Source organism: Podarcis muralis, chromosome 7, assembly GCF_964188315.1.
Source record: "Podarcis muralis chromosome 7, rPodMur119.hap1.1, whole genome shotgun sequence".
In the NCBI taxonomy this organism is placed as follows: domain Eukaryota; kingdom Metazoa; phylum Chordata; class Lepidosauria; order Squamata; family Lacertidae; genus Podarcis; species Podarcis muralis.
In genome coordinates, this window is record NC_135661.1 from 27,052,568 (window position 1) to 27,073,417 (window position 20,850).

Below are 20,850 nucleotides of genomic sequence, written 5' to 3' on the forward strand. Positions count from 1 at the left end.
CCAGAAGCTATGACAGTTAAAGTGACACACGCAGAAAAGCTTGCAGCATGGACCTGCCCTTAGGAGGGAGGTGGTCTTTGGTTGTTGCTAAGGAACCTCCAAGAAGGAAAAGGTGAGTGGCCAAGCAGGTGGGCACTCTGAGAAGACGGTCCTAGTTTCTTTCCTTATGAGGTCACAGAAACCAGCAAAGGTTACCTTCTCCTCCTTCGCTGCAATAAATAAATAAATAGCAGCTGCCTGTCGCCATGTGGCAGACAGTGGACGGAAGAGGCCAGCTCAGGGCTCTCCCCGTTGCAGAAACCAGGAAAGAGGCATGAATAGCCTCTTGCTCACAGAGGAAGTGAGCACGTTCTTCGGGAGTTACTCAGTGTGCGCGCTTGTGTGTGTCATGAGCCAGAGGAGACACACAAGATCTTCCTGCATCAATTAAAGGTGCTGCTCTGGTCAGTGTGAGAGGAGGAGGAGGAGGAGGAGACCTGCCCCTTTTCAGGGCACTTACCAGCTTGCAGGAAGTTTGCTTTGGGTTGTTGTTTTAACTCATTACCCATCCCAAAAGCCCGTCTTTTGACTTCCAGCCACTGTTAGGAACAGGTTCGGAGGAAAAGCACTTAAAATTACAGGCCCTCCCAGATGGAGTCAGCTCTGTATGTGGGATGAACAGATGTTACTCATTTGCTGAGTGTAACGCGAGCGGCTTTGCCCCAGCAAGCACGTCCATTACTGCAGGCCACGCCGTAAAGTAGTAAATCACCGCTACCTCTAATCTAGCTCCTGCCAGCCCACAGCCCTGAAACCAGGACAGCACATAATACACTTAGAGGTGTTGTTATATGACATGGATTTGTTTATAAATGTGCCCAAATGTGGCTGGTGCAAGATGAGGACAGCAGCACAGCGCCAAGACAAAGTGCCATTACTTCATTGCATCGAACGGTCTGATATAAATGTACAGTGGTACCTCGGGTTAAGAACTTAATTCGTTCTGGAGGTCTGTTCTTAACCTGAAACTGTTCTTAACCTGAAGCACCACTTTAGCTAATGGGGCCTCCCGCTGCCGCCGCGCCACCGGAGCACGATTTCTGTTCTCATCCTGAAGCAAAGTTCTTAACCTGAGGTAATATTTCTGGGTTATTGGAGTCTGTAACCTGAAGCGTATGTAACCTGAAGCGTATGTAACCCGAGGTACCACTGTATTTCAAAACCTAATAGGGCAGTACAAATTGGATTTGAGCTCTCTCAGCTTGCCCTCAGGGTTCCTTCCCAGTCCACACACCCTCTCAGAGGCCACACCCTCCTCCATTGCTTTTGCCTGGCTGGGAAGGGCCCTCCTTGAACCCGGGGAGAGGGGTGTGCCTCTTGCTTGTCTGGGATGGAGGGTGCAGAGATTAAGGGGTGCAGAGGTGCGTGTGTGTAGTGGCCTTCGACTTTTGCAAGGCTATGAGTCACATCCATTGCATTGCCCCTTTTGCCTCTACTTCTGTTTTCATTGAATAATTGAAACACCTATTGATTGATATAACGATTGTCAAATCAAACCCTCCAAGCATCCCTATTTTCCAAGGACAGTCCCAGATTTAAAGAATCCATTCTGGTTTCTGAATTGATACCAGAATGTCCCACTTTTCCTTAGGACGTCCCTATTTCCATCAGAGAAATGCTGGAGGGTATGGAGTGATGCGAGCCCCCCAAGCCAAGGAGATAAGTAACTACACAACCTTTAGAAGACATCTGAAGGCAGCCCTGCAAGGGAAGTTTTTTAATGTTTAATGTTTTATTATGTTTTTATATGTGTTGGAAGCGGCCCAGAGTGGCTGGGGCAACCCTGTCAAATAAATAGTACAATTATTATGAATATTATGGAATTTGTTGTTGTTGTCGTTTAGTCGTGTCCAACTCTTCGTGACCCCATGGACCAGAGCACGCCAGGCACTCCTGTCTTCCACTGCCTCCCACAGTTTGGTCAAACTCATGCTGGTAGCTTCGAGAATACTGTCCAACCATCTCGTCCTGTCGCCCCCTTCTCCTTGTGCCCTCCATCTTTCATACAGTATTATGGAATAGGACGTCCCTCTTTTCATCAGATATAATGCTGGAGGATGTACAAAATACAGAAAGTCAGATATGATAAAAGCTTCCAGTGAAGCCATGTAAGGCCATTCCTCATGCCCAGTAAGGGGCAACCAGGTCGCCCCTCACAGTCTGCAGTAAGTGACCTGGTCTCTCTCACCTGCCATTAGAGAAAGTCTGGCTGGCTGGATCAGAATGTGACTGGCAGTGAGTGAAGAACAGGCGATGCATCTTTGTAGGAGTTTTGCTGCACTGAGTCCAAGCTCTCTGACAAACTGGTCCTACTCAGCTGGCGTTGCTTCGCTATGGCAACTGCTCACATTGGGCCGGAGAAGGAGAAAGTGAGCTTTGTCATCATGCAAAGCAAACTCTCTGGCCACTGTCTCTCCTTCACGGCTGACAGGCTGCTTGGGGCATTTTTAAATCTATCACAATATCACAGCACTTCTGAAGCTTGTTTTTGGCCCAGGGCAGGGTGTTCTTCTTCTTTCCCCTCCCCACCTTTTGCTATGCCACTGCTGTGCAGAAAAACCTTCCCCTTGCATGCAAACACCCTGAGCTTGTTAGCAAAATGCATATGATTGCAACTTGGTTTGTGAGGTTGCAGAAGAGTGACAGCCACCCACGTCTGATGTCACTGCAGTGGGTGCCGAGCCACACTCTTGCTGACGCTGCACACCTTCACAGCCCCTCATCTCCTTGCAAGAGAGGAACGAGACTCCTCTCTCCCCAGGAGCATGGCCAGACTGGAGCATGGAGCATCCCTACCATGGCATTTCAAACAGTCCCTGGGACTGCATACTGAAGAGCAGCCCATTTCCTGGGAAGGGAGGAGAGCGCACCCTAGTGGTCAGCTGGAGAGCCTGGCGCTGCCTTGGAGGACAGATTCTGAAGAAGTCCCTGAGTCTGCAGGAAGCCTCCATCTCCTCCTGACAAAGAAGGAAAGTGCAGTTCTTTTAAACTTCCCCTTTAGGTAACGAAGGCCACCAGCTTGGATGGCTTTAGAAGAGGATTAGACGAATTCATGGAGACTGAGGCCATCCATGGCTGGTGATCTGCTTCAATTTTTGTGTGGCTTGTTATTGTATCGCGTTTGTTGTGAACCATCTTGATTTTTTGCTACGGAGTTGCAGCATACAAATCTTTTAGTAAAATAAAGTAAAATGACTTTCTTTTGTCATTCCTAAATCTTCCACCCGTCAGCTGCATTGAATATCCAGGAGTTTGAGTGTTATGTGAGAGGGAGAAAAACGTTTCTCTGTCCAATTTCTCCATGCCATGCATAAATTTTTAAATTTTCAGCATGTCAGTTTTTACTTGCCTTTTCTGAACCTTTTCCCAATTCTGCAGCTTCCTTTTTGAGGTGAGGCAATCAGAACTGTACACAGTATTCCAAATGCAGTCGCACCATAGATTTGTATAACAGCACTGCGATGTTGGAAGTCTTATTTTGAATTCCTTTCCCAGTGGTCCCTAGCATCAAATTTGCCTTTTCCACAGCTGCCACATGCTGGGTTGACATCTTCCTTGAACTACCTACTATGACCCCAAGGTCTTGTTCCTGGTCAGTTGCTGTCAGTTCACACTCCACAAGCATATATGGGAAATTATTATTTTTTCTTTCCCTGTTGTGCATCACTTTGAATTGCATTTGCCATTTTAATGCCCATTTGCTCAACAGCTGCTTGTTGTTTTTGCTGCAACTACTCTGGAAAATGCACTTTGGTTGCAAATCTTTCACAACACCAAGATTTGCTGTGAGATTAAGGCCTCCAAAACACTATGTTTTAAGAAAAGAAAAGAGCTTTTGGCTCGTCTTAACTGGGAGAGCATGAAAGCTCAGGAAATGTAAGAATTGGGGATGTGTGTTTCATCTGCGAGACACTGGATGAAACAGACCCACGTTTTCCAGCTTTCTTTGATGCAATCCCAGCAACCCACAGGCTTCTCTGGGCAGCCTGCTGGATATTGGCTAGCATGAGAGGAGAGACCCTGAGGCCAGAGGAGGAAAGGTGCCCAGAGAGATAAAGGCCCAGAGCATCCAGCAAATTTAGCAGCCACTTTGAGGACCTCAAGAGGCAAAGGCCAGGCTGAAGCCACATTGTGCAGTGCTCCTGGTCCTCCTATCCTGGCTTCTACCCAAGAATCATCAATAACCGTGCAAGGGGAACTTCTGACACCCGGCCGCCCAGTTTGCCTTGTCCACTGCCAAACAGCTTTGCTGCACTCAGGCAGAAAACCTGAGCCAAGGTGTGTCATCGGAGGGCATAAACAGACGCACTGAGGGTGGATCACGGATGCCCCAACTAGCAATCTTCATCTCTGAGAAACCACTCAGTTGTGGGAGGGCAAAGAAGCTGTTTTGCCAGGCAGCCTCGACTATGGTGATAGTTGCATCCTCTTTTGGATTCTCCAGTTGCCATGGGAACGGGAGGCAATTACTTCCAGCCGATGGTTCCCCAGCAGATATGCCTTTCAGGTTTCCGCTAACCCCACTCTCAAACAGCAGGGCTGGCCAGATGGAAACCCAGAGGGCCTGGGAGAGAGGGAGGGGAGCTTCCTTAAAGTTCCTTGTTCTCCCTGGTCAAGTGCTATTATTACCAGACTTTTGGAGGTTTCACAGCAGGAGGCAAATAGACTTCTTCAAAGCCAGCTGAGCCAACGGTCACCTTCATCACTTCTCGTGGCAGGGAGCAGCCTCTGCATCCCCCCTCCTGCCTCTTCCCAGGAGATGATGGGCTGTGGTGGCAGAAGAGCCAATCCTAGCAGCAGGTGCAGGAGGGCACCAGGTTGGGGAAGCTTGCAACAGGTCATGTTTCCACGCAGAGAAAATGGGACTGGGGCTCCCTGTTTCTTCGTCCCTGCTATTTGCATCCATTCCGCTAGGGAGGCAGTCCTCCAGGGAAGGGGGGCGGAAAGCTTTCTCCCCAGGGGAAATGGCACAAATTAGGTCATTTTCACTGCAGGAAGATAGGAATGCCTCTGGCCCTTCCTCCCTGGAGAACCTGCTCCTGTCTCAGCTGTGTCCCCTGCCTCCATGGCCTGTTCCATAGCTGTGAGGCTTTTTGCGACCCTTGCAAAAGTTTAGCCCTTTTCAGGCTGCGTGTTGGGTTTTTCATGCCTCCTTTACAGGATTTGGGTGCATGCCCTCAGCAAGCAGGGGAGGTCTCTCCCAACGGTAAGATGGAATAATAATAATTTTAAAAATGGGCAAGAATTCGCTGAAGCCCAAAGGCTGTTACATCACCCACCAGAGTATGCAAAATGGCAGAGCCATGTGGACACAGCAAAAACCAACCACCCTGTACATTAAGCGCACAGGGCACCGCGTGAGCAGGCTTAGAAAGAAATGCCATTGCAGAAGAAGAATATTCCTGAGATCCATGGCTCTCACAATGAAAGCTGTGGGTGTTTTGGTAGCTTTCAGATTTCAGTGTGTAAACACCAGAACCTTCTTCTACCATCAAGGGCAGTGACCAGGTCAAAATCTGCCACTGGGCTGTCCTGAAAAAGCCAAGGCAGGTCCATGTCCTTTCAGGAAGGCAGAGATGGGCAGGGGTCAGTCTGACATGCTGCATTTGGAACTCCTGTGATGTTCTGACCTGTCCTAATGGGTGGGCAAAGATGCAAAGGGGAGCAGCTCCTGGGGTCCTATAAATTGGAGAGTGGTGATGCAAAAGACAGAATTTCCCACCTGTCCATGACAAGCTGCAACTGGCAAAACCTTGGGATAAAGGTGAGAAGCGGACCATGGGCATACCCAGGATTTTTTATTTTATTTTATTTTATTTTTTTGAAGGGGCAGTCAAAGCTGTTGCACTGTTTCTTAAGGAAATAAAGTAAAAATACCCTGTAAACAGAAGATCGCAGGTAGGGGGAAGAGAAACCTTGGCAGAAGTAAGCCCTGAAGTCCATGGAGCTTAGTGCCAGGAAACAAAGGAAAATTGTGATGGTGTTGAGCCCAATAGATAAACTACGATGCAACTGCGGTATGCATAGCTGCCCCCGGGTTCCTTTGCCTTGAGCGGCTGCCTACAGGCAACAATTCAACAGCATCACGGAGGCGTTGCTGCGAGAAGAAAGCTGCACCTGTTGAACCTGTGCGGGGGGGGGGAGGAGCAAAGGGAGGACCGCCAACCCAGAAAGTACCGTGGCTTTAGAGCGGGAGTGGGGGGCGCGGATGAAGCAGAACCTCCCTGCGCCGGAAATTAGAGCCGTTACCCTTTTAAGACTCCCTGGCGCTGGGCGGGGAGGAGGCGCGGCCTAAGCTCGGGGCCACGCCCACCCTTATAAAAAGAGGCTGCGTCTCTCGTCTGCCTTCATTGAGCCAGGAAGTCGCGGTCGGGAGAGGTGCCGGGAGATGGCAGCGGCGGCGCGTGCGCAGTAACGACGCCGCGGGGAGACGGGACATGTCGAGCCCCGGCGCTGCCCTACGGGTAAGGGCGGGAGGCAGGCTGCGTGAACGGAGAGGACGTGAGGATTCGGGGACGCGTGTAGATTTTTTTTTTGATGGCGTCTGCATAACCCCGGGCCGGGGCAGTACGAGCGCAGCGGCGCCTCGCTGGGGCGGGGTGGAGACTTGGGGTGGCTCCGGAGCGCCCGACGGGGCTTCGCCTCTTCGTCGGTCAGATGCTGATGCCGCCGCCGCCGCCACTGCGAAGGGGCGAGAGCGCGATCCCCCTTTCCCGCCGCTCGGTTCCCTCCCGCCAAGGTTGGCCGGGCTGTGCCGTCCTGCCCGTCGAGGCAGCCTCCGCCTGCGGAAGGGCGGCTTAGTCATCCCCGCCCTGGAAGGAGGACCGGCGGCGGCTGCGGCGGAGAGGAGAGCGACGGGGCACCTGCCGCGCAGGTAGGGCGAGGGCCGTTGCCACGCAACCGCCCGGGCGGAGGCGGCGAGCTGCTGCCCGACGGGCCTCCCTGTCTCCTCTGCTGCCTGCCCTTCGCTCCCTGGCCCGCTCCCGAAGGGCTTCTCCGGCGCACGGACCCGGGCGGGTCTCTTCCTGCCGCGGCAGGTGTGGAGCGCAAGCCCGCCCTCCGCTCCCACCTCTTCAGGATCGGTGCCTTCAGCAGTGGCGAAAACGTTTTGCACAGGATGCAGAGGAGACGGACTTGGGGCTGGGGCAGAGGAGGGGTCCCTGCAGCCGGAGCAGCTTCCAGGGTGGCGCAAGGTGGTGGGTGGCATCTACATCTTGGGTTTCCATGACATTTTCCTTAGAAGCTGGTATTTTCCTGTGATCCAAATGATAGCAGCCAAACATGAAAGAGGGAGCGATTTCTGCGCCTGTTTTCCCTGGCCTTGGAAGCTTGGTGCTTGCATGTGTGCCATTTCTTCCTAGGTGCAGATAGGGCTGTCCTGGTTGGTTCCGTTGGGGTGACTGTTGATGCCGGTTACGGTTAGGATGTCTCTCAGCCCCTGCACATGTCTGCTTGGACATGAGCATCACAAAGGTTGCTGGACCTTACTTCCTGTGTAAGTGCATTGAGGACTACAGCCTTAAATCCCTAATTTTTGAAACGTGGTGTTGCTCCCTGGCTGTGTCTCAAGAGGTCTTGTGCACAATGGCCTTTAAATGGCTTGACCAGCATGCTACTTCATCTCTGCCTGCAGGTTTTCAGTTCTTAATATTTGCTGGGATGTGGTCAATTCTGCACCCCCGCCGTTTTATAGAAAGGCGCGTTTCGACAAGGCAGAAGGTAGGGTCAGTTCCAAGGGGGCAGAACAGTGCGCTTGAGGCCACACGGCGTTATATCTGGAGATGGTTCTGCTACTGTGATGGCCCTTCATGCAGCAAATTCCCTTGAGAAGGCACATTTGCTGAGGGGCACTGTTGATATGTGTACTTGTGTGCACTGCTTTTTGTGCTTGTTGGACTCCCAACTCGCAGCAGCTGGCATGACCAGTGGTCACTGAGGGATAATGGCAGCTGGAGTTCTGCAACACATTGCTGAGGGCACCATGTTGGTTATTAGCTCAGAACTATTCAGATAGGAAAGGGGGTGGATTTGGGGATTTAGTGTGTTCCACTTCTGTGTGCAGGAAACAGAGAGCGGTCAGCCTTTCCATTGATAGGCAAAGCCCCCCCCCCCCTCAGGACTGGCCACTAGCCTGCCCATGTTCTCAAGTGTGCAAGCACCAGGCTAGTTGAATGAGAAGAGACACTTTGGTGTAAAATTGCTTTGCCTTATCTTGCTGAAATCTGCAAGGGGTGTGTGTTTGAAAGCAGCTGATGTGTTGAACCAGCCTCTATAGTTGGCTGAGGCTGATGGGACTTGTAGTCCAACAAATCTGGAGGCAGCAGGCGGGCGAAGGCTGACTTGTATCCTTCTTGTTCTTGATCAATCTTGTTCTTTAATGGTTTTGATTCTGGTCAGTCAGAGGGAGAGGGAGGCATCTGACAAACCCCCTAACTCTAAAGGGGCGAAGAATCTTCTACTGCTTCTTTGGCAACAAATGTGGAGTCTATTATCACTGCTGTCTAATGTGGGAGCTCTCATAAGTTGTCACGTCCAGGACACACACACACACACCAAGTTTCTTCTTTAATTGATTTAATTTTTTTAAAAAATTCTCAGCTAACAATTGCATCTTCAGAGTCAATCTGACAAAGATGTTATTCCCTCGCCTCTTCAACCTGGAGGGTCCAAGTTGCATTTCCTGTGCAGAAAATACACACTTGCCACAATGCACTTCCCCAGTTTCATTGTGGAGATGTAAGCATCTACAAAGCGGGTTGAGTTCTGTTGTGTCAGATATGCTATGTCTGTTCCAGTTCTTATCATGGGCCAAAGGTGATAAACTGGCCTCCAAACATCCTCTATTTATGGGGGGGGGGGGAGAGAGAGCTTTGGGCATCAGTGCTTCTCAACATCTGAGGTGCCAAACTTCTGAGCTTTGGAGGTAACTTTAAGGCTCATATCACAGACAGGATGATTGCGGTGGAGATTCCTCCCAGAGGCAGGCCAGGGGGGAGATTTGAACCAGGGACTTCAGAAGTCAGCCTCTTAGCTGTGCTTCTCCATCCCAAGCAGCCCCCTTCCCCTTTCGGGGTCATTTCCAGGGGTACACACCATTGTCAGGGCCCAGGGTCCTTCTGCAAGCAAAGTCCAGCCTTAACCCCCCACTGTGCTCACTACTCAGTGCTGAAAATGCAAGAGGAAAGGGGGCTCTTCTTTCCTAAATAAGGGGTTCCTTGAGACAAGGTTGCCACCTTTACAGGCCACGGTGGGTTTCAGGCGCTTCTCAGCTCCCAAGAAAGAAAGGTCAGCTTTGTTGCCGTCCATCCAGCAAGGGATTCCCTCTTGGACTCACCAGACCATCTCCCCGTTCCTCGCATATCCTCACCACCCCAAATCCTGGTCTCGCTTTGCTCAATTCTTCTGCCTCAGATGTAAGTTTTCTTTCTGCAACTCTGAGCAAACCCAGGGCTCTCTCTCTCTCTCTCACAGGTTCCGGGGGGAGGGGGACCTACCAGAGTTTGGAAGTATGTGCAAAGTTCAGCGTCCATGTAGAGAGAAGTCAAGGGTTTAGGCCTTGTGGGCTTGTTTGGCGTGTGAGGATATCTGGGGAGCTCTTCAAAAGGCACTGCAGGGCAGGACTCCATGAAACATGAGTGTCCCTTCCTATGGCAGCATCTTAGAGTTTGAAGGGACCCCGAGTGGCTGGGGAAACCCAGCCAGATGGGCAGGGTATAAATATTATTATTATTATTATTATTATTATTATTATTATTATTATTATGTCCAGGCCTCTGCAATGCAGGAGTCCTGAATGGGAATCGAACCCATGACCTTGGCATTATCAGAACTACACTCTAACCAACCAAGCTAACCTCAAGGGTAAATGACGTATTTGAGTCCAGTAATGTTATCTGGGTGCATTTTCAGGAGTTTCATGGGTGGTGTTGGTTGTTTTGCAGAATTTAGCTTTTCGTGACCGAATTTTTGCCTCCATTGTCAAACCCTCGCCATCATCTCCTCTGGTCTTCTTTCTCGGCTGCCTTTTGCATTGATCTGTGCAGCTGCCCCTTGGCTGTCAAAATCCCCTCCCACCTGTGCATTTCTCCCTTGAAAACTCAACTCCGCTCCCTTTGGGGTTTCTAGGGCTCTGCTCCTTCTGTGTCCCCAGGCAGTCGGATGTTTCTGTGGGTCAGCCTGTTCCATATGCTCAGTATGCTACATCTCTTCCAGCGTGCAGGAGACATGCCTTGTGCCCAGACCCATAGGCCCACATGCAAATGCCCTGTTGGGTTCCTGAGCATCAGACATGTGGACCAGGACACACCTGCTTCCCCTTTCACAATTGCACCCCTCTGTGTGTGGGTGGCTTCCATCTGTGATGGGCTGCAGCCCGCAATAGCCCTAGCAACTTCAGGAGAGAAAGAGAGGCTCTTGCGTGTTGGGCAGGGTCTTGTTAAGGTTTCTTGTGTTGCTCTGCAGAGGCAGGCAGTGTTGTGGAAGGACTGCAGAGGAGCTGGAAGGTATAGCTGGACAGTACTAGGCACTCGCAGCTCACAAGACTTCTTCTCATATTTACTCCCGAACCTGAGCAAACAATCAGGTTTTCTCTGGATTGACGTTTGCTCTGATTTATTGCTTAAAGATGAGGGCTTTCCTGGGCAAAACCGCTCGGACCGAGTGCCTAGGAAGTGTAGGCAAAGCAGGAATCTGCTCGGACAGCTCTCAGTTTATTTTACTGCCTTCTCTCGACACTCAAAAGTGGCGATCAAGCAGCCTTGAAACACTGCAACACCCTCCAGCATTTGCAAGCAGCACTTGGAGGGGAAACCACAGGAAATTATAAACGCAGAAATTGAGCGGCATCAGGAAACTGGTTTTTTCAGGCTCTCCTCACCTTAAGAGTCCAGGGGTGGGGGAACGGAACAGGAAGCCTGTTGAGGTTTGTGTTGAGTGGTGTGGCTTGCTGTGGGCGGCTGATCCCTTCATTATTTTAAAGAGTAGCGGGTGGGTGGGAAGATACTTTAGCAGGACTGAATGGTGGTACGGAGGGGAGGGGCTAGCAGGCTGCAGCTGCAGAAGCCCAGATGTCTGTTGCAACCTGGAGCCCCGGATGTCCTGGCATCATCTACCTGTGAGCAAAATCCTGCAAGGCTGACGCCACTGGAGATTACGTAAGGGGCTGCACAGCACTCCTTTTATGAATTCTAGGAAGGACATGGTACGTGCTACTTGCCAACAGTCCAGTTTGCACTGGCGGGGGGGGGGGCGTTTCCTCTTCCCTCCCTCCCTCCCTCCCTCTCTCCTGGGTTTTATTGGAATCTCAGGAGCGTGTTTTGCGAAAGTGCCTCTGAGTTCAGCTCTGGATAAATCTCAAGGGGAGGAGGAGGAGGAGGAAATGACGTCATGTGGTTGTCAAGCAGGGAAGAGCTGCAGGCTGGGTTTGATGAGTTGGCTGCTAGTAATGGGTCCCTCCCTCCCTCCCTCTTTGGAGATTTACTCATGATACTCGGTGGTTAAGCAGGCAAAATTAGGTTACCACTAGAGAGAAAGAGAAGCAGCAGCTGCCTCCACCTCCGCCTCCTCTTCCTCCCTGTGCAAAAGACAGGCTGGATAAATGCAGCTCTGTGTTCCCCCGAGGGCAGCATGGCGCCTCTCCCGGCACCCTGGCTGAACCACAGGAAGGAATCCCGGGTTTTTTTTATCTTGCCAGCCACTTGCTGTGGCCGCAGGAAGGTTTCTTGGCTGGCTGTCCTCTGCCTGATTTTTTTTTGGCTCTTCATGCAAGATTCCCAACCACCTCCCTACTTTGCAGATCTCCATCTACTCCTTTTATGCGTCGACAGCATCGCAGGGCCTTTGAATATGTTTCATTGGGTGCAAGCAGTTAAAACAAAAACCCAGTGCTGTAATAAATGCTACAGTACAGTGGTACCTCGGGTTAAGAACTTAATTCGTTCCGGAGGTCCGTTCTTAACCTACAACTGTTCTTAACCTGAGGTACCACAATAGCTAATGAGGCCTCCCGCTGCTGCTGCTGCTGCTGCACCGCCGCCGTGCGATTTCTGTTCTCATCCTGAAGCAAAGTTCTTAACCCGAGGTACTATTTCTGGGTTAGCGGAGTCTGTAACCTGAAAGCATCTGTAACCTGAAGCGTCTGTAACCCGAGGTACCACTGTACAAGCAGCCAGTTTAAAGCATCCTTGAGATAGGTTTAGATTTCAGCTGACTCGCAAGTCATTCACCATTCATCCTGCCCAGTTTTTTCGCCCCCAAAGGGGACCTGAGATATGTGGCTTCCGGGAATGTCTGTATCCCATTGGTGGGAGCTGGTGGTCAGTGGTGTGGACTGGGAGCTGCCCCCATGACTGCCCTGAGGGCAGCTGAAGCTTCTCTGAAACTCTGGCTCTCATTAAGAGAGGAAAGAGGCAGTGGCTGGACCCCAGGGCAGGAGGAATTGGAACCGCCTCCTGGGAACCTGGCAAAGAACCTTCCTCCCTGGGCTGCTTTGATGCCGCAAAAGGACAAAGTTGTTATGGACTGACTGCCTGGACACTTCCTCCCCCCCCCCACCTCATGTATTCAGAATTTGGACCCACAGCGGCTTCCTTCAGGGCTTTCAGCCTTCACCTGACTGTGCGTTTTTGTGCTGCCTCACTTTGGCTCCCATTTTTGCATTTTCTGGGCCATAATCCAATTTGTAGTTTTGGCTCTCCCTTCCAAGGGGGAAGGCAGAGCCTGGGTGCCTTCCTCTATGTTCCTTTGCTTTTACTGTTAGGCTTGTCATCAGCATCCCGGGCGCTCGTCAGAGTAGCAGAGGTGAGTCTCTGCCCCAAGGAGGTCACAATTGCAGGGAGCAGCCTCTTGCCCCTCTCTCCCTGAAGAAAGTTTTGTTTTTCCTTGCAAGCTTACAGCCTGTTTAAAAGCCCTCTGCACTACCTGCCTCAGCGACAGTTTCCGCATTAATTTTGTGGGTAACTTGTAAATCCCACCCACCCATCCCCCACCATCAGAGTCTTTTCCTGGTTGCATAACTTGAAACTCCAGGAAGTGCACTCGGGGTACTAATTTTGTTGCCTTCTAAAAAGAATTAGGTTGGAGTAACTGGAAGCATTTGCTGCAAATCCCTGAACCGTGCCCAGAGCCATGGGAGCCCCGGATACCTGGTTCCCTGCACCCAGGGGGTATGCATGCTGTTATTTAATGATTTGAAAGCGACCTCCACATAAGGCACCCATATTTAGCACCAGAAGTCAGCTGCTGCTGCTATGATGATGATGATGATGATGATGATGATGAGAGCCAGCCTCAGCATCAATAATAACATTACCACCATCCTAATGGTGCAGCAATAAAACTGCTAGCACATTTGCAAAGCTAAGCAGGGCCTGGTATGGTTTCAAACTGGATGGGAAACCGTGTTTTGAGATTGCTTTATTGTAGAGGGTTGGACTGGATGACCTTAGGCAGTCCCTTCCAGTTCTGTGATTCTGTCCCTCCATTTTGGTGAGCTTTGGGCTGACTTCCTTCCCTTTCTTTCTCTGCCCTACCCCCATCCCAGTTTGGCTCTTATAGCATTGCGGGTGCCCCTTTCTTGGTGGCTTCCATTTGTAGAAAATGGGCTTACGTCTGCTTCACTTTCTTTTGAGGAGGGAGGAACTGGGCCATAAAACCATCCCCAACCCCACCCCACCCACCCACCCCCGCCGCAGCCGCCAGACTCCTGAAAAAGGCCAGGGAGTGGGAGGATCTTTCCGTCCTCCCCGATGTGCTGATGGCAGTGGAGGCTCTGCATTCCAGAACGGTTTCAAAACGAGAGCTGGTTGCACAACACCCCTGCGGGCGCTGCAGGGGGCAGGCTGGCACAAGGTGTTCAGTGCTTTCCAGGTTTGGCACAGCACACGGAGGGATTTTCATATAGCCTGAGCAGGAGGGTGCAGGTGGCCTGAGCCCCACAGCCTTGGGGGGGGGGCAGGCAGCGGGGCCATTAACAAGTGTCCTGGGGAGTGTGTCCACCTCTTGGCTTTCGCAAGATGGCAGATGGGGTCTGTTTGTCCAGAAGGTTACCTGCCCCATCTCTTCAGGGGGTAGTGGAGGGAGGTTCTTACGTTTATTTTGATGGGCCTGTGCCTTGTGCTGGAAACATACAGTGGTACCTCGGGTTAAGTACTTCCGGAGGTCCGTTCTTAACCTGAAACTGTTGTTAACCTGAAGCACCACTTTAGCTAATGAGGCCTCCTGCTGCCACTGCGCCGCCTGAGCACTATATCTGTTCTCACCCTGAAGCAAAGTTCTTAACCCAAGGTACTATTTCTGGGTTAGCGGAGTCTGTAACCTGAAGTGTATGTAACCTGAGGTACCACTGTACTTTATTTTGCAATATGCTGATATACCGCGTTTTGATTAGAAAGAAAGTGCCAATTTGCAGTGCCGAGAGGAGGAGGGTCAGGGAGCAGAGTTTGAAATTTGCCATGCCCTTTTTGTACCTGTCTATAGGCCACTTATGGCCAAGGGAAGATGCCCGGGCTCCAGGATGGCCCCTGGTGTCTCTACCGTCTGGAGGCGCATGCCTGGGGATCCTTGGATCTTGACTGTTTTCCACACACTAGCAATGCACCTGTAGAATTCCATCCATTATTTTTTATCTGCACAATCGGAATGAATTTCGGGAACCGAAAAGTCGTATTGAAACATGGCTCCCTAAATGGGGACTAGGCGTTACGCGTTGGCGGCTGTAACCCTGGTTTAAGGAGCTGTTTGGCGCCTAACTTATATAGCTGATTTAAATATCTGAGCACTGCCAAAGGAGCGCTCTCTCTTTCTCTTATACCCTTCCAAACCCAGCATTATTTAAATCAGCTGGAGGGGGGGGGGACTGGGTGCAGGTAGCAGTGCTGGGAAGGAGTCTGCACTGGGGATATGGGGAGCCGTAGCCACTTCCGCACTCCCTGAAGCCTACCATCACCAAGAGGCTCCCTTGAAGCTTTAAATCTGGGCTCGGGGAACCTGAGGGTTTGTGGACCAGTGACAATGGGAGCCAGAGCCCAGCAATGTCTAGATGTCCATTCGGGTTCCCCTATTACCTTCCCCTTTAAACAAAACACCAGGGGACCTGACAGTAGCGTTTCCTGCATATGTGAAAATGTTTGCCCACTCCGAGTGAGGGCAGTGCTTCCTGCTGTCGCTCTGAACAGGCTTCGTAATATGATCATGCCAGGGCTCAAATGGTGGTGTGTCTGGAGGAGGAAGGGTAGCTCTCCAGGGTTCCCTCCCAGCCTTTATCCAGAGATGCCGCTGGGGATTGACACAGGAACCTTCTGCACGCCAAACAGATGCTCTGCCACTGAACTGAGCTACAAGGAGTGCCTTTGACCTAGAATTGCTACACAAGCCAGCTTCTCCTTCCGCTGGCTGTTGTGAGCCTTGAAAAGTTCTTCCTGGGTTGACCTTTGTTGGCTCTGCTGCATGGGACTAACACACCCTTGTTTGTCTGTCTCCCCCTCTTTTAAAGGCTGCTGAAGTAGCTGGCTACCTGGCGAGGACAGTGGACTTCTGAAAGCGCAGACGTCAGCCAAGCAGCATGTCCACGGCCGGCATTGCAGCTCCAGAGATGAGAGTCCCCTTGAAGAGCAGCTTCCTCCACAAGGGGCAAGGCATTGGGAGCCTCAAGCCCTGTTGGGGAGGCCATTTTGAAAAGTGAGTCTAACTTCAGGGAGGGTACCAGATCTTTTCTCCCACTCACATCACTTCCTTGCACTTGGGTATGGGCGAGTGATGGTGGTTGGGCCTTTTGCGGCTGTCCCTGCTTCACCTACAGATACCCTCCTTTCTCTCTCCTGGTGGAGTATCGGGTCAGGTTTAAGATGCTGCTTTTGACCTTTAAAGCCCTTTGTGGCTTAAGGCCCTCGTATCTACGGGACCGCCTCTCCTGGTATGCCCTGCAGAGGTCCTTAAGCTCCATGAATAACCATAGTTTAGAGGTCCCAGGCCCTAAGGAAGTCAGATTATCCTCCACCAGGGGCAGGGCCTTCTCAATGATGGCTCCGACCTGGTGGAATGCTCTGTCCCATGAGACCAGGGCTCTGCAGGATTTAACTTCCTTCCACAGGGCCTGTAAGACAGAGCTATTCTGCCTGGCTTTCAATTTGAACTTAGCCTGATCTTTTATTCCCCTTCCTCTTTTTATGAAGATTACCTGCTCTGGGATCCCACAGCTAATTCTCCCCTGGTCTCCTCGCTGGCCCAAATAGGACGAATTTAGCCAGCTAGCCCTGGTGATCATCTAATGTTTATTGGATGGATTTCCCCCCTAAATTGATTTTTGAATTCTGAATTTATTGTTATTCACGTTTTATGCTGTTCTTTGTTGCATCAATTAAGTGTTTTAAATTTGTTGTTAGCCACCCTGAGCCTGGTTTTCTGAACTGGGAAGGGCGGGGTACAAATAGAAATTTATTTATTTATTTATTTATTTATTTATTTATTTATTTATTTATTTATTATTTCAGCCCTTTCTTTAACATGGAGCCCGTAGCAATGGCCTACAATCTGAACTCGTCCGCACAGCATCACTTAACGTCCATCGGTAGGTACCTGGCACCGCCGTCGACCTCATATTTATTTGTGTTGCAGCTCAGAGCTCTTCAGTTGTGACTCCCCCTCCTCCTTCCACTAGCAATTTGGTTCCTGAAGATACCTGCTTTTTTTTTTTATTGAAGAAGAGGAGGAAAGTTGGCAGGCAGCAGAAAAACCAGCAGTCTTGGCAGCCAGAGCACTGGAGTACCCCATGCTGTCTTGCTTTTAATAATAATAATAATATTAATAAACAAAGTAAACCAAGAATAAGGAGCATAAAGAAATATTGTTACAGCAAGTTGAAGGCAGCATTGCCACAGAGTTTGTTGTTCCAGAAAGTTACAAAAAAACCCACACCATTCTTTCCATAAACTTGTTAGGATAGTTTGTATACATTATTTAGTAATAAGTAACCTTAAGCATAGTTATTACAGACCAAATCGTATCAGTCCATTCAGATGTTGTAGGAGATAGGCTTTTGCCCGAATTTTTTAGCTGTAATCTTAGCAGCAGTTAATCGGGTTTTGAACACTATTTCTTGATCGTTTACTGGAATAACGTGTTTTAGATAACCAAGCAGAAATATTTTCGGTTCCGAGGGCATATGATGTATGATATCCTAACACATCGGAGATACCGACCTGAACGGATTTCCAGGGTATTTCTATTTGAGAGCAGTTCCAAAAGCTGTGTATGTGAACTGCTTTATTTAATCCACGTCTCGCAGCATTTATCCCATCCTATCTATCTATAGTTCAATTTATAAGGTGTTAAATACCATCGAGCAAAGGTTTTAAAATAGTTCTCCTGAAATTATATTAGAACGGAAGTTGTCCGAAATCCAGTTCCATTCTTTCCTGACCGTTCTTTGATCTAAATCCTCATATATGTTATAAATATTATATGCATGTATATCTAGATCTGATTATATACATGTGTGCATCTGAGTGCACAATTGAGGCTGAATGGCTCTAAGGCTTGTGATACCTCACCCAGCAGTGCTGAGAGGGATGGAGTCAAGGAGGGACTGTGCCTGCTGCTTTTGCCATGTCTGTGAGGCTCCCAGAGCCACAGTTGGCCACTTTGGAGGCTGGGCCCTACTTGGGCTCCATCCAGCCCCTTTTAATAGAATTGCAGAGTTCTCAGGGGACCCCAACGACCATCTAGTCATCTAAGAACATGGCAGAGGAGGCGGGGTCTATCCATATCTCCTAGCCAGTGGGGCCTCCATGTTCAGAAGCAGTCTACCAGTCTCAGTAAATGCCATGTGCTGGCAATGAACAGCCGGGTGTATCTGGCGTTCTCCACTCCAGCAGCCACGCTCTCCCCCCCCCCCCTTTGAGGAAAGTTGTGAATGAGGTGCCCTGTGTCTTGAGATTAGCAACTCACCCTTCTTTCCCTCTCCCTCTCAGGCCACATTTCAGACCCTGATCCGGCACAGAACGGCGGCAGCAACAAGCCCAGCCCCAACGGAGAGAGGCCAGAGGATCGCGGCCTAGTCCCTGCCTTCGGCAGACTCTCCCTCGCCGCGTCCAACGAGGCGGCTCCCCCCACCCCCACCAAGGGCGGGCCGTCGTTCTCCTTCCCCCCAGCGCCTCCAGGTGCCGAGCGCAGCACCCGCCCGCTTCCCCCACTGCCCATCCCGGAGGATTTCGTGCACGACGACGTGGACTGGGAGGTGGAGTTCCTCACCAGCTCCGACACGGACTTTTTGCTGGAGGAGTGTAGCGGCCCTGCCTTCAAGCCCGCCACCTATGGTAGGCGGAGCTTCCGGGGCTGCGGGCAAATAAACTATGCTTACTTCGACGCCCCGGCGGGATCAAAGGCGGAAGAGCCTCCCTCCGCTAAGCAGAGTGGGTGTCCGGCCGGGGTCTGTGCTGCTGCTGCTGTTCCTCCACCTCCTCCTCCTCCTGCTCCCACGGCGCATCAGCTCCACCGCCGGTTGCGGCGCTCGCATTCCGGGCCAGCCGGGTCCTTCCACAAACCGGTGGTGAGGGTCTCCAGCCACTTCCGCCGGGCGTCTCCCAGCTCGGACGACGACAAGCCCGAGGTCCCGCCCAGGGTGCCCATCCCGCCCAGAGTACTGAAGCCTGACTACCGGAGGTGGTCTGCCGAAGTGGCTTCGAGCGCCTACAGCGACGAGGACAAACCGCCCAAGGTCCCCCCGAGGGAGCCTCTGTCCTGCAGCAACTCCCGCACGCCCAGCCCCAAGAGCCTGCCCTCGTACCTCAACGGCATCATGCCGCCCACCCAGAGCTTTGCCCCGGACCCCAAGTACGTCAGCAGCAAAGCGCTGCAGCGGCAGCACAGCGAGGGCTCGGGCAGCCGGGTGCCCTGCATCCTGCCCATCATCGAGAACGGCAAGAAGGTCAGCTCCACCCACTACTACCTGCTGCCCGAAAGGCCCCCCTACCTGGACAGGTACGAGAAGTTCTTCCGGGAAGCGGAAGAGGGCAGCAGCCTGAGCGCGGAAGGCCAGCTGCCGCCGTCCCTCTGGCCCGAGGCTCCGGAAGGGGAGGCAGCCAGCCTGGCCGGGATGCTCAACGTTCCAGTCAAGCGCAAGCATTTGCCCTGCATGGTGTCTCCGTAGGGAAGAGGGAGCCTTGTGAGGAAGGAGGCGTTGGGGAGCTGGCCACAGGCCTTTCGAGGACGAGTAAGAGGGGCAGAAGCCCAGCCCTCCGGTTTCCGGAGAGGAGCGGGGGGAGGCCCCTCTGTCTGGTGCTTCAGCCGCTGCCTGCGTTGGGCTCGGCTGCCTGGCCATGGTGGTTCTGGCCCAGGAGAGGACTTGGAGGAGGACTTGAGCATACATAGCCAGCATTGGCCAGTTGTCATTCAATATTCTTAGAGCAAACTTGCATAAGTAGGGAAAGAATTGCACTCTTGCTAACAGGACAAGTTGCTTCGGCTGGAAGCAGAAGAGAAAAGAAGCCCCATTCAGTATTTTTTCTGCACAGTGGTGGCCACAGTGTGTTTCTGCCCTGCCCCCTTAAAAAAACAAAAACCTTTCTGCCAATATTTGCTCTTCTCCCACTGGTGGGGAATCCCAGCAAGAATTGTCCTTGCGGTGGGAAGAGATTTGGGGGTGCGAGGGCGACAGGGAAGTCCACCACCCATTTCTGAGCTTTTTCTGAGCTCGCCTTAGTTTGGATGGGGTGTTCCACATGTTTTAGACTTTTGGTCTGGGGTGGGGAATCTTGCCCCCAGTTCCTAATCTCCACCTAACCACACCTGGCCACTCAGATACTTGCCACAATTCAACTGGTTCTCCTCTACCCACAGCAGTTGGCTTTGATGAAACCCGAGAAGGACTTTTGTGCGCTAGGTTTTGTGGGCTCCACGCGACTGTGTGTGTCCTTGCAGTTGGGTAGCTGGAGCTCAGACTGAACAGCACCCCGGGTGAAGCAGCAACCCCCCTTTCCCCACCACCCCAATATTTTAAAAAAATGGGACCAACTTCTGTTCTCCAGGTGGCGTTTGGAGTATGTGTTTATGCATAGCAGTGAGGCACAAGCTGGTCTTGAGCCTGTCTTGTCCAGTGTTCTGCAGGATGGTGGAAGAGGCTGGGCATTGCCAAGTCCTCTTTGAAGGCAGCCCAGTCAGGGTTGGTGAAGGGTGTTGCCGTCTCTCTCCCCAACCCCCTTGCACACTCACACGCACACCCACACACTTCTACTTGTTCCCGCAGGCCCCAGGGGGACGGTGCTTTCTGGCCAGGGCCCGGCGTGGCCTTGGCTTTTCCCGACGGACGCAACTGCAGTTTACAGTGTAAAATAAAGTTCGCTTGGGAGTTGCTGTTGCCTCCCACCCCTCTGAAACCGTCTGGGAAGCTGACTTGGTTCTAGTACAAACTCTAAATGAAGGCAATGTTCACATTCTGGAAATAATATTAATAATAATGCACTGAGAGAGGTCCTGCATCAGGTGTACAGTATTGAGGAAGAATGACGTTCACTTTGTATTTTGGAATATTTCCGTGTCTTGGATTTTAATAAAGTTATAATGTACTTATTTATGATAACACCACCTCGGCTGCCTCGTCTTGTGTGGGGGCTCTGCTTCCCTTTCGCAAAAGTGGCAGAGCAGTGAGCTCTCGCCGCCGCCTCCACCTCCTCCTCCCTCCTGGTGCATTTTAGGGGTGCGTCTCCTCGTCTCCCCGCGTTGGCCAATGGGAAGCTCCCTGGGATCATGCTATGCAGCTTATCAAGATTGGGCAGCTTGCCACCGGTGCTTGGTTTCCAGAGCCACCCAGCACGTGGG

General features: G+C 51.5%; 1 protein-coding gene across 1 annotated transcript; it reads left to right on the forward strand.

The window, feature by feature from the left end:
• The first annotated feature begins 6,372 nt into the window (after positions 1 to 6,372).
• On the forward strand, positions 6,373 to 20,613 carry ERRFI1 (ERBB receptor feedback inhibitor 1). The gene is made up of 4 exons (XM_028740515.2): positions 6,373 to 6,503; positions 15,530 to 15,714; positions 16,527 to 16,603; positions 18,006 to 20,613. Exons 2-4 carry the CDS (start codon positions 15,599 to 15,601, stop codon positions 19,181 to 19,183), a joined length of 1,371 nt encoding a protein of 456 aa, XP_028596348.2. The 5' UTR covers positions 6,373 to 6,503; positions 15,530 to 15,598; the 3' UTR covers positions 19,184 to 20,613.
• The last annotated feature ends 237 nt before the right edge of the window (positions 20,614 to 20,850 follow it).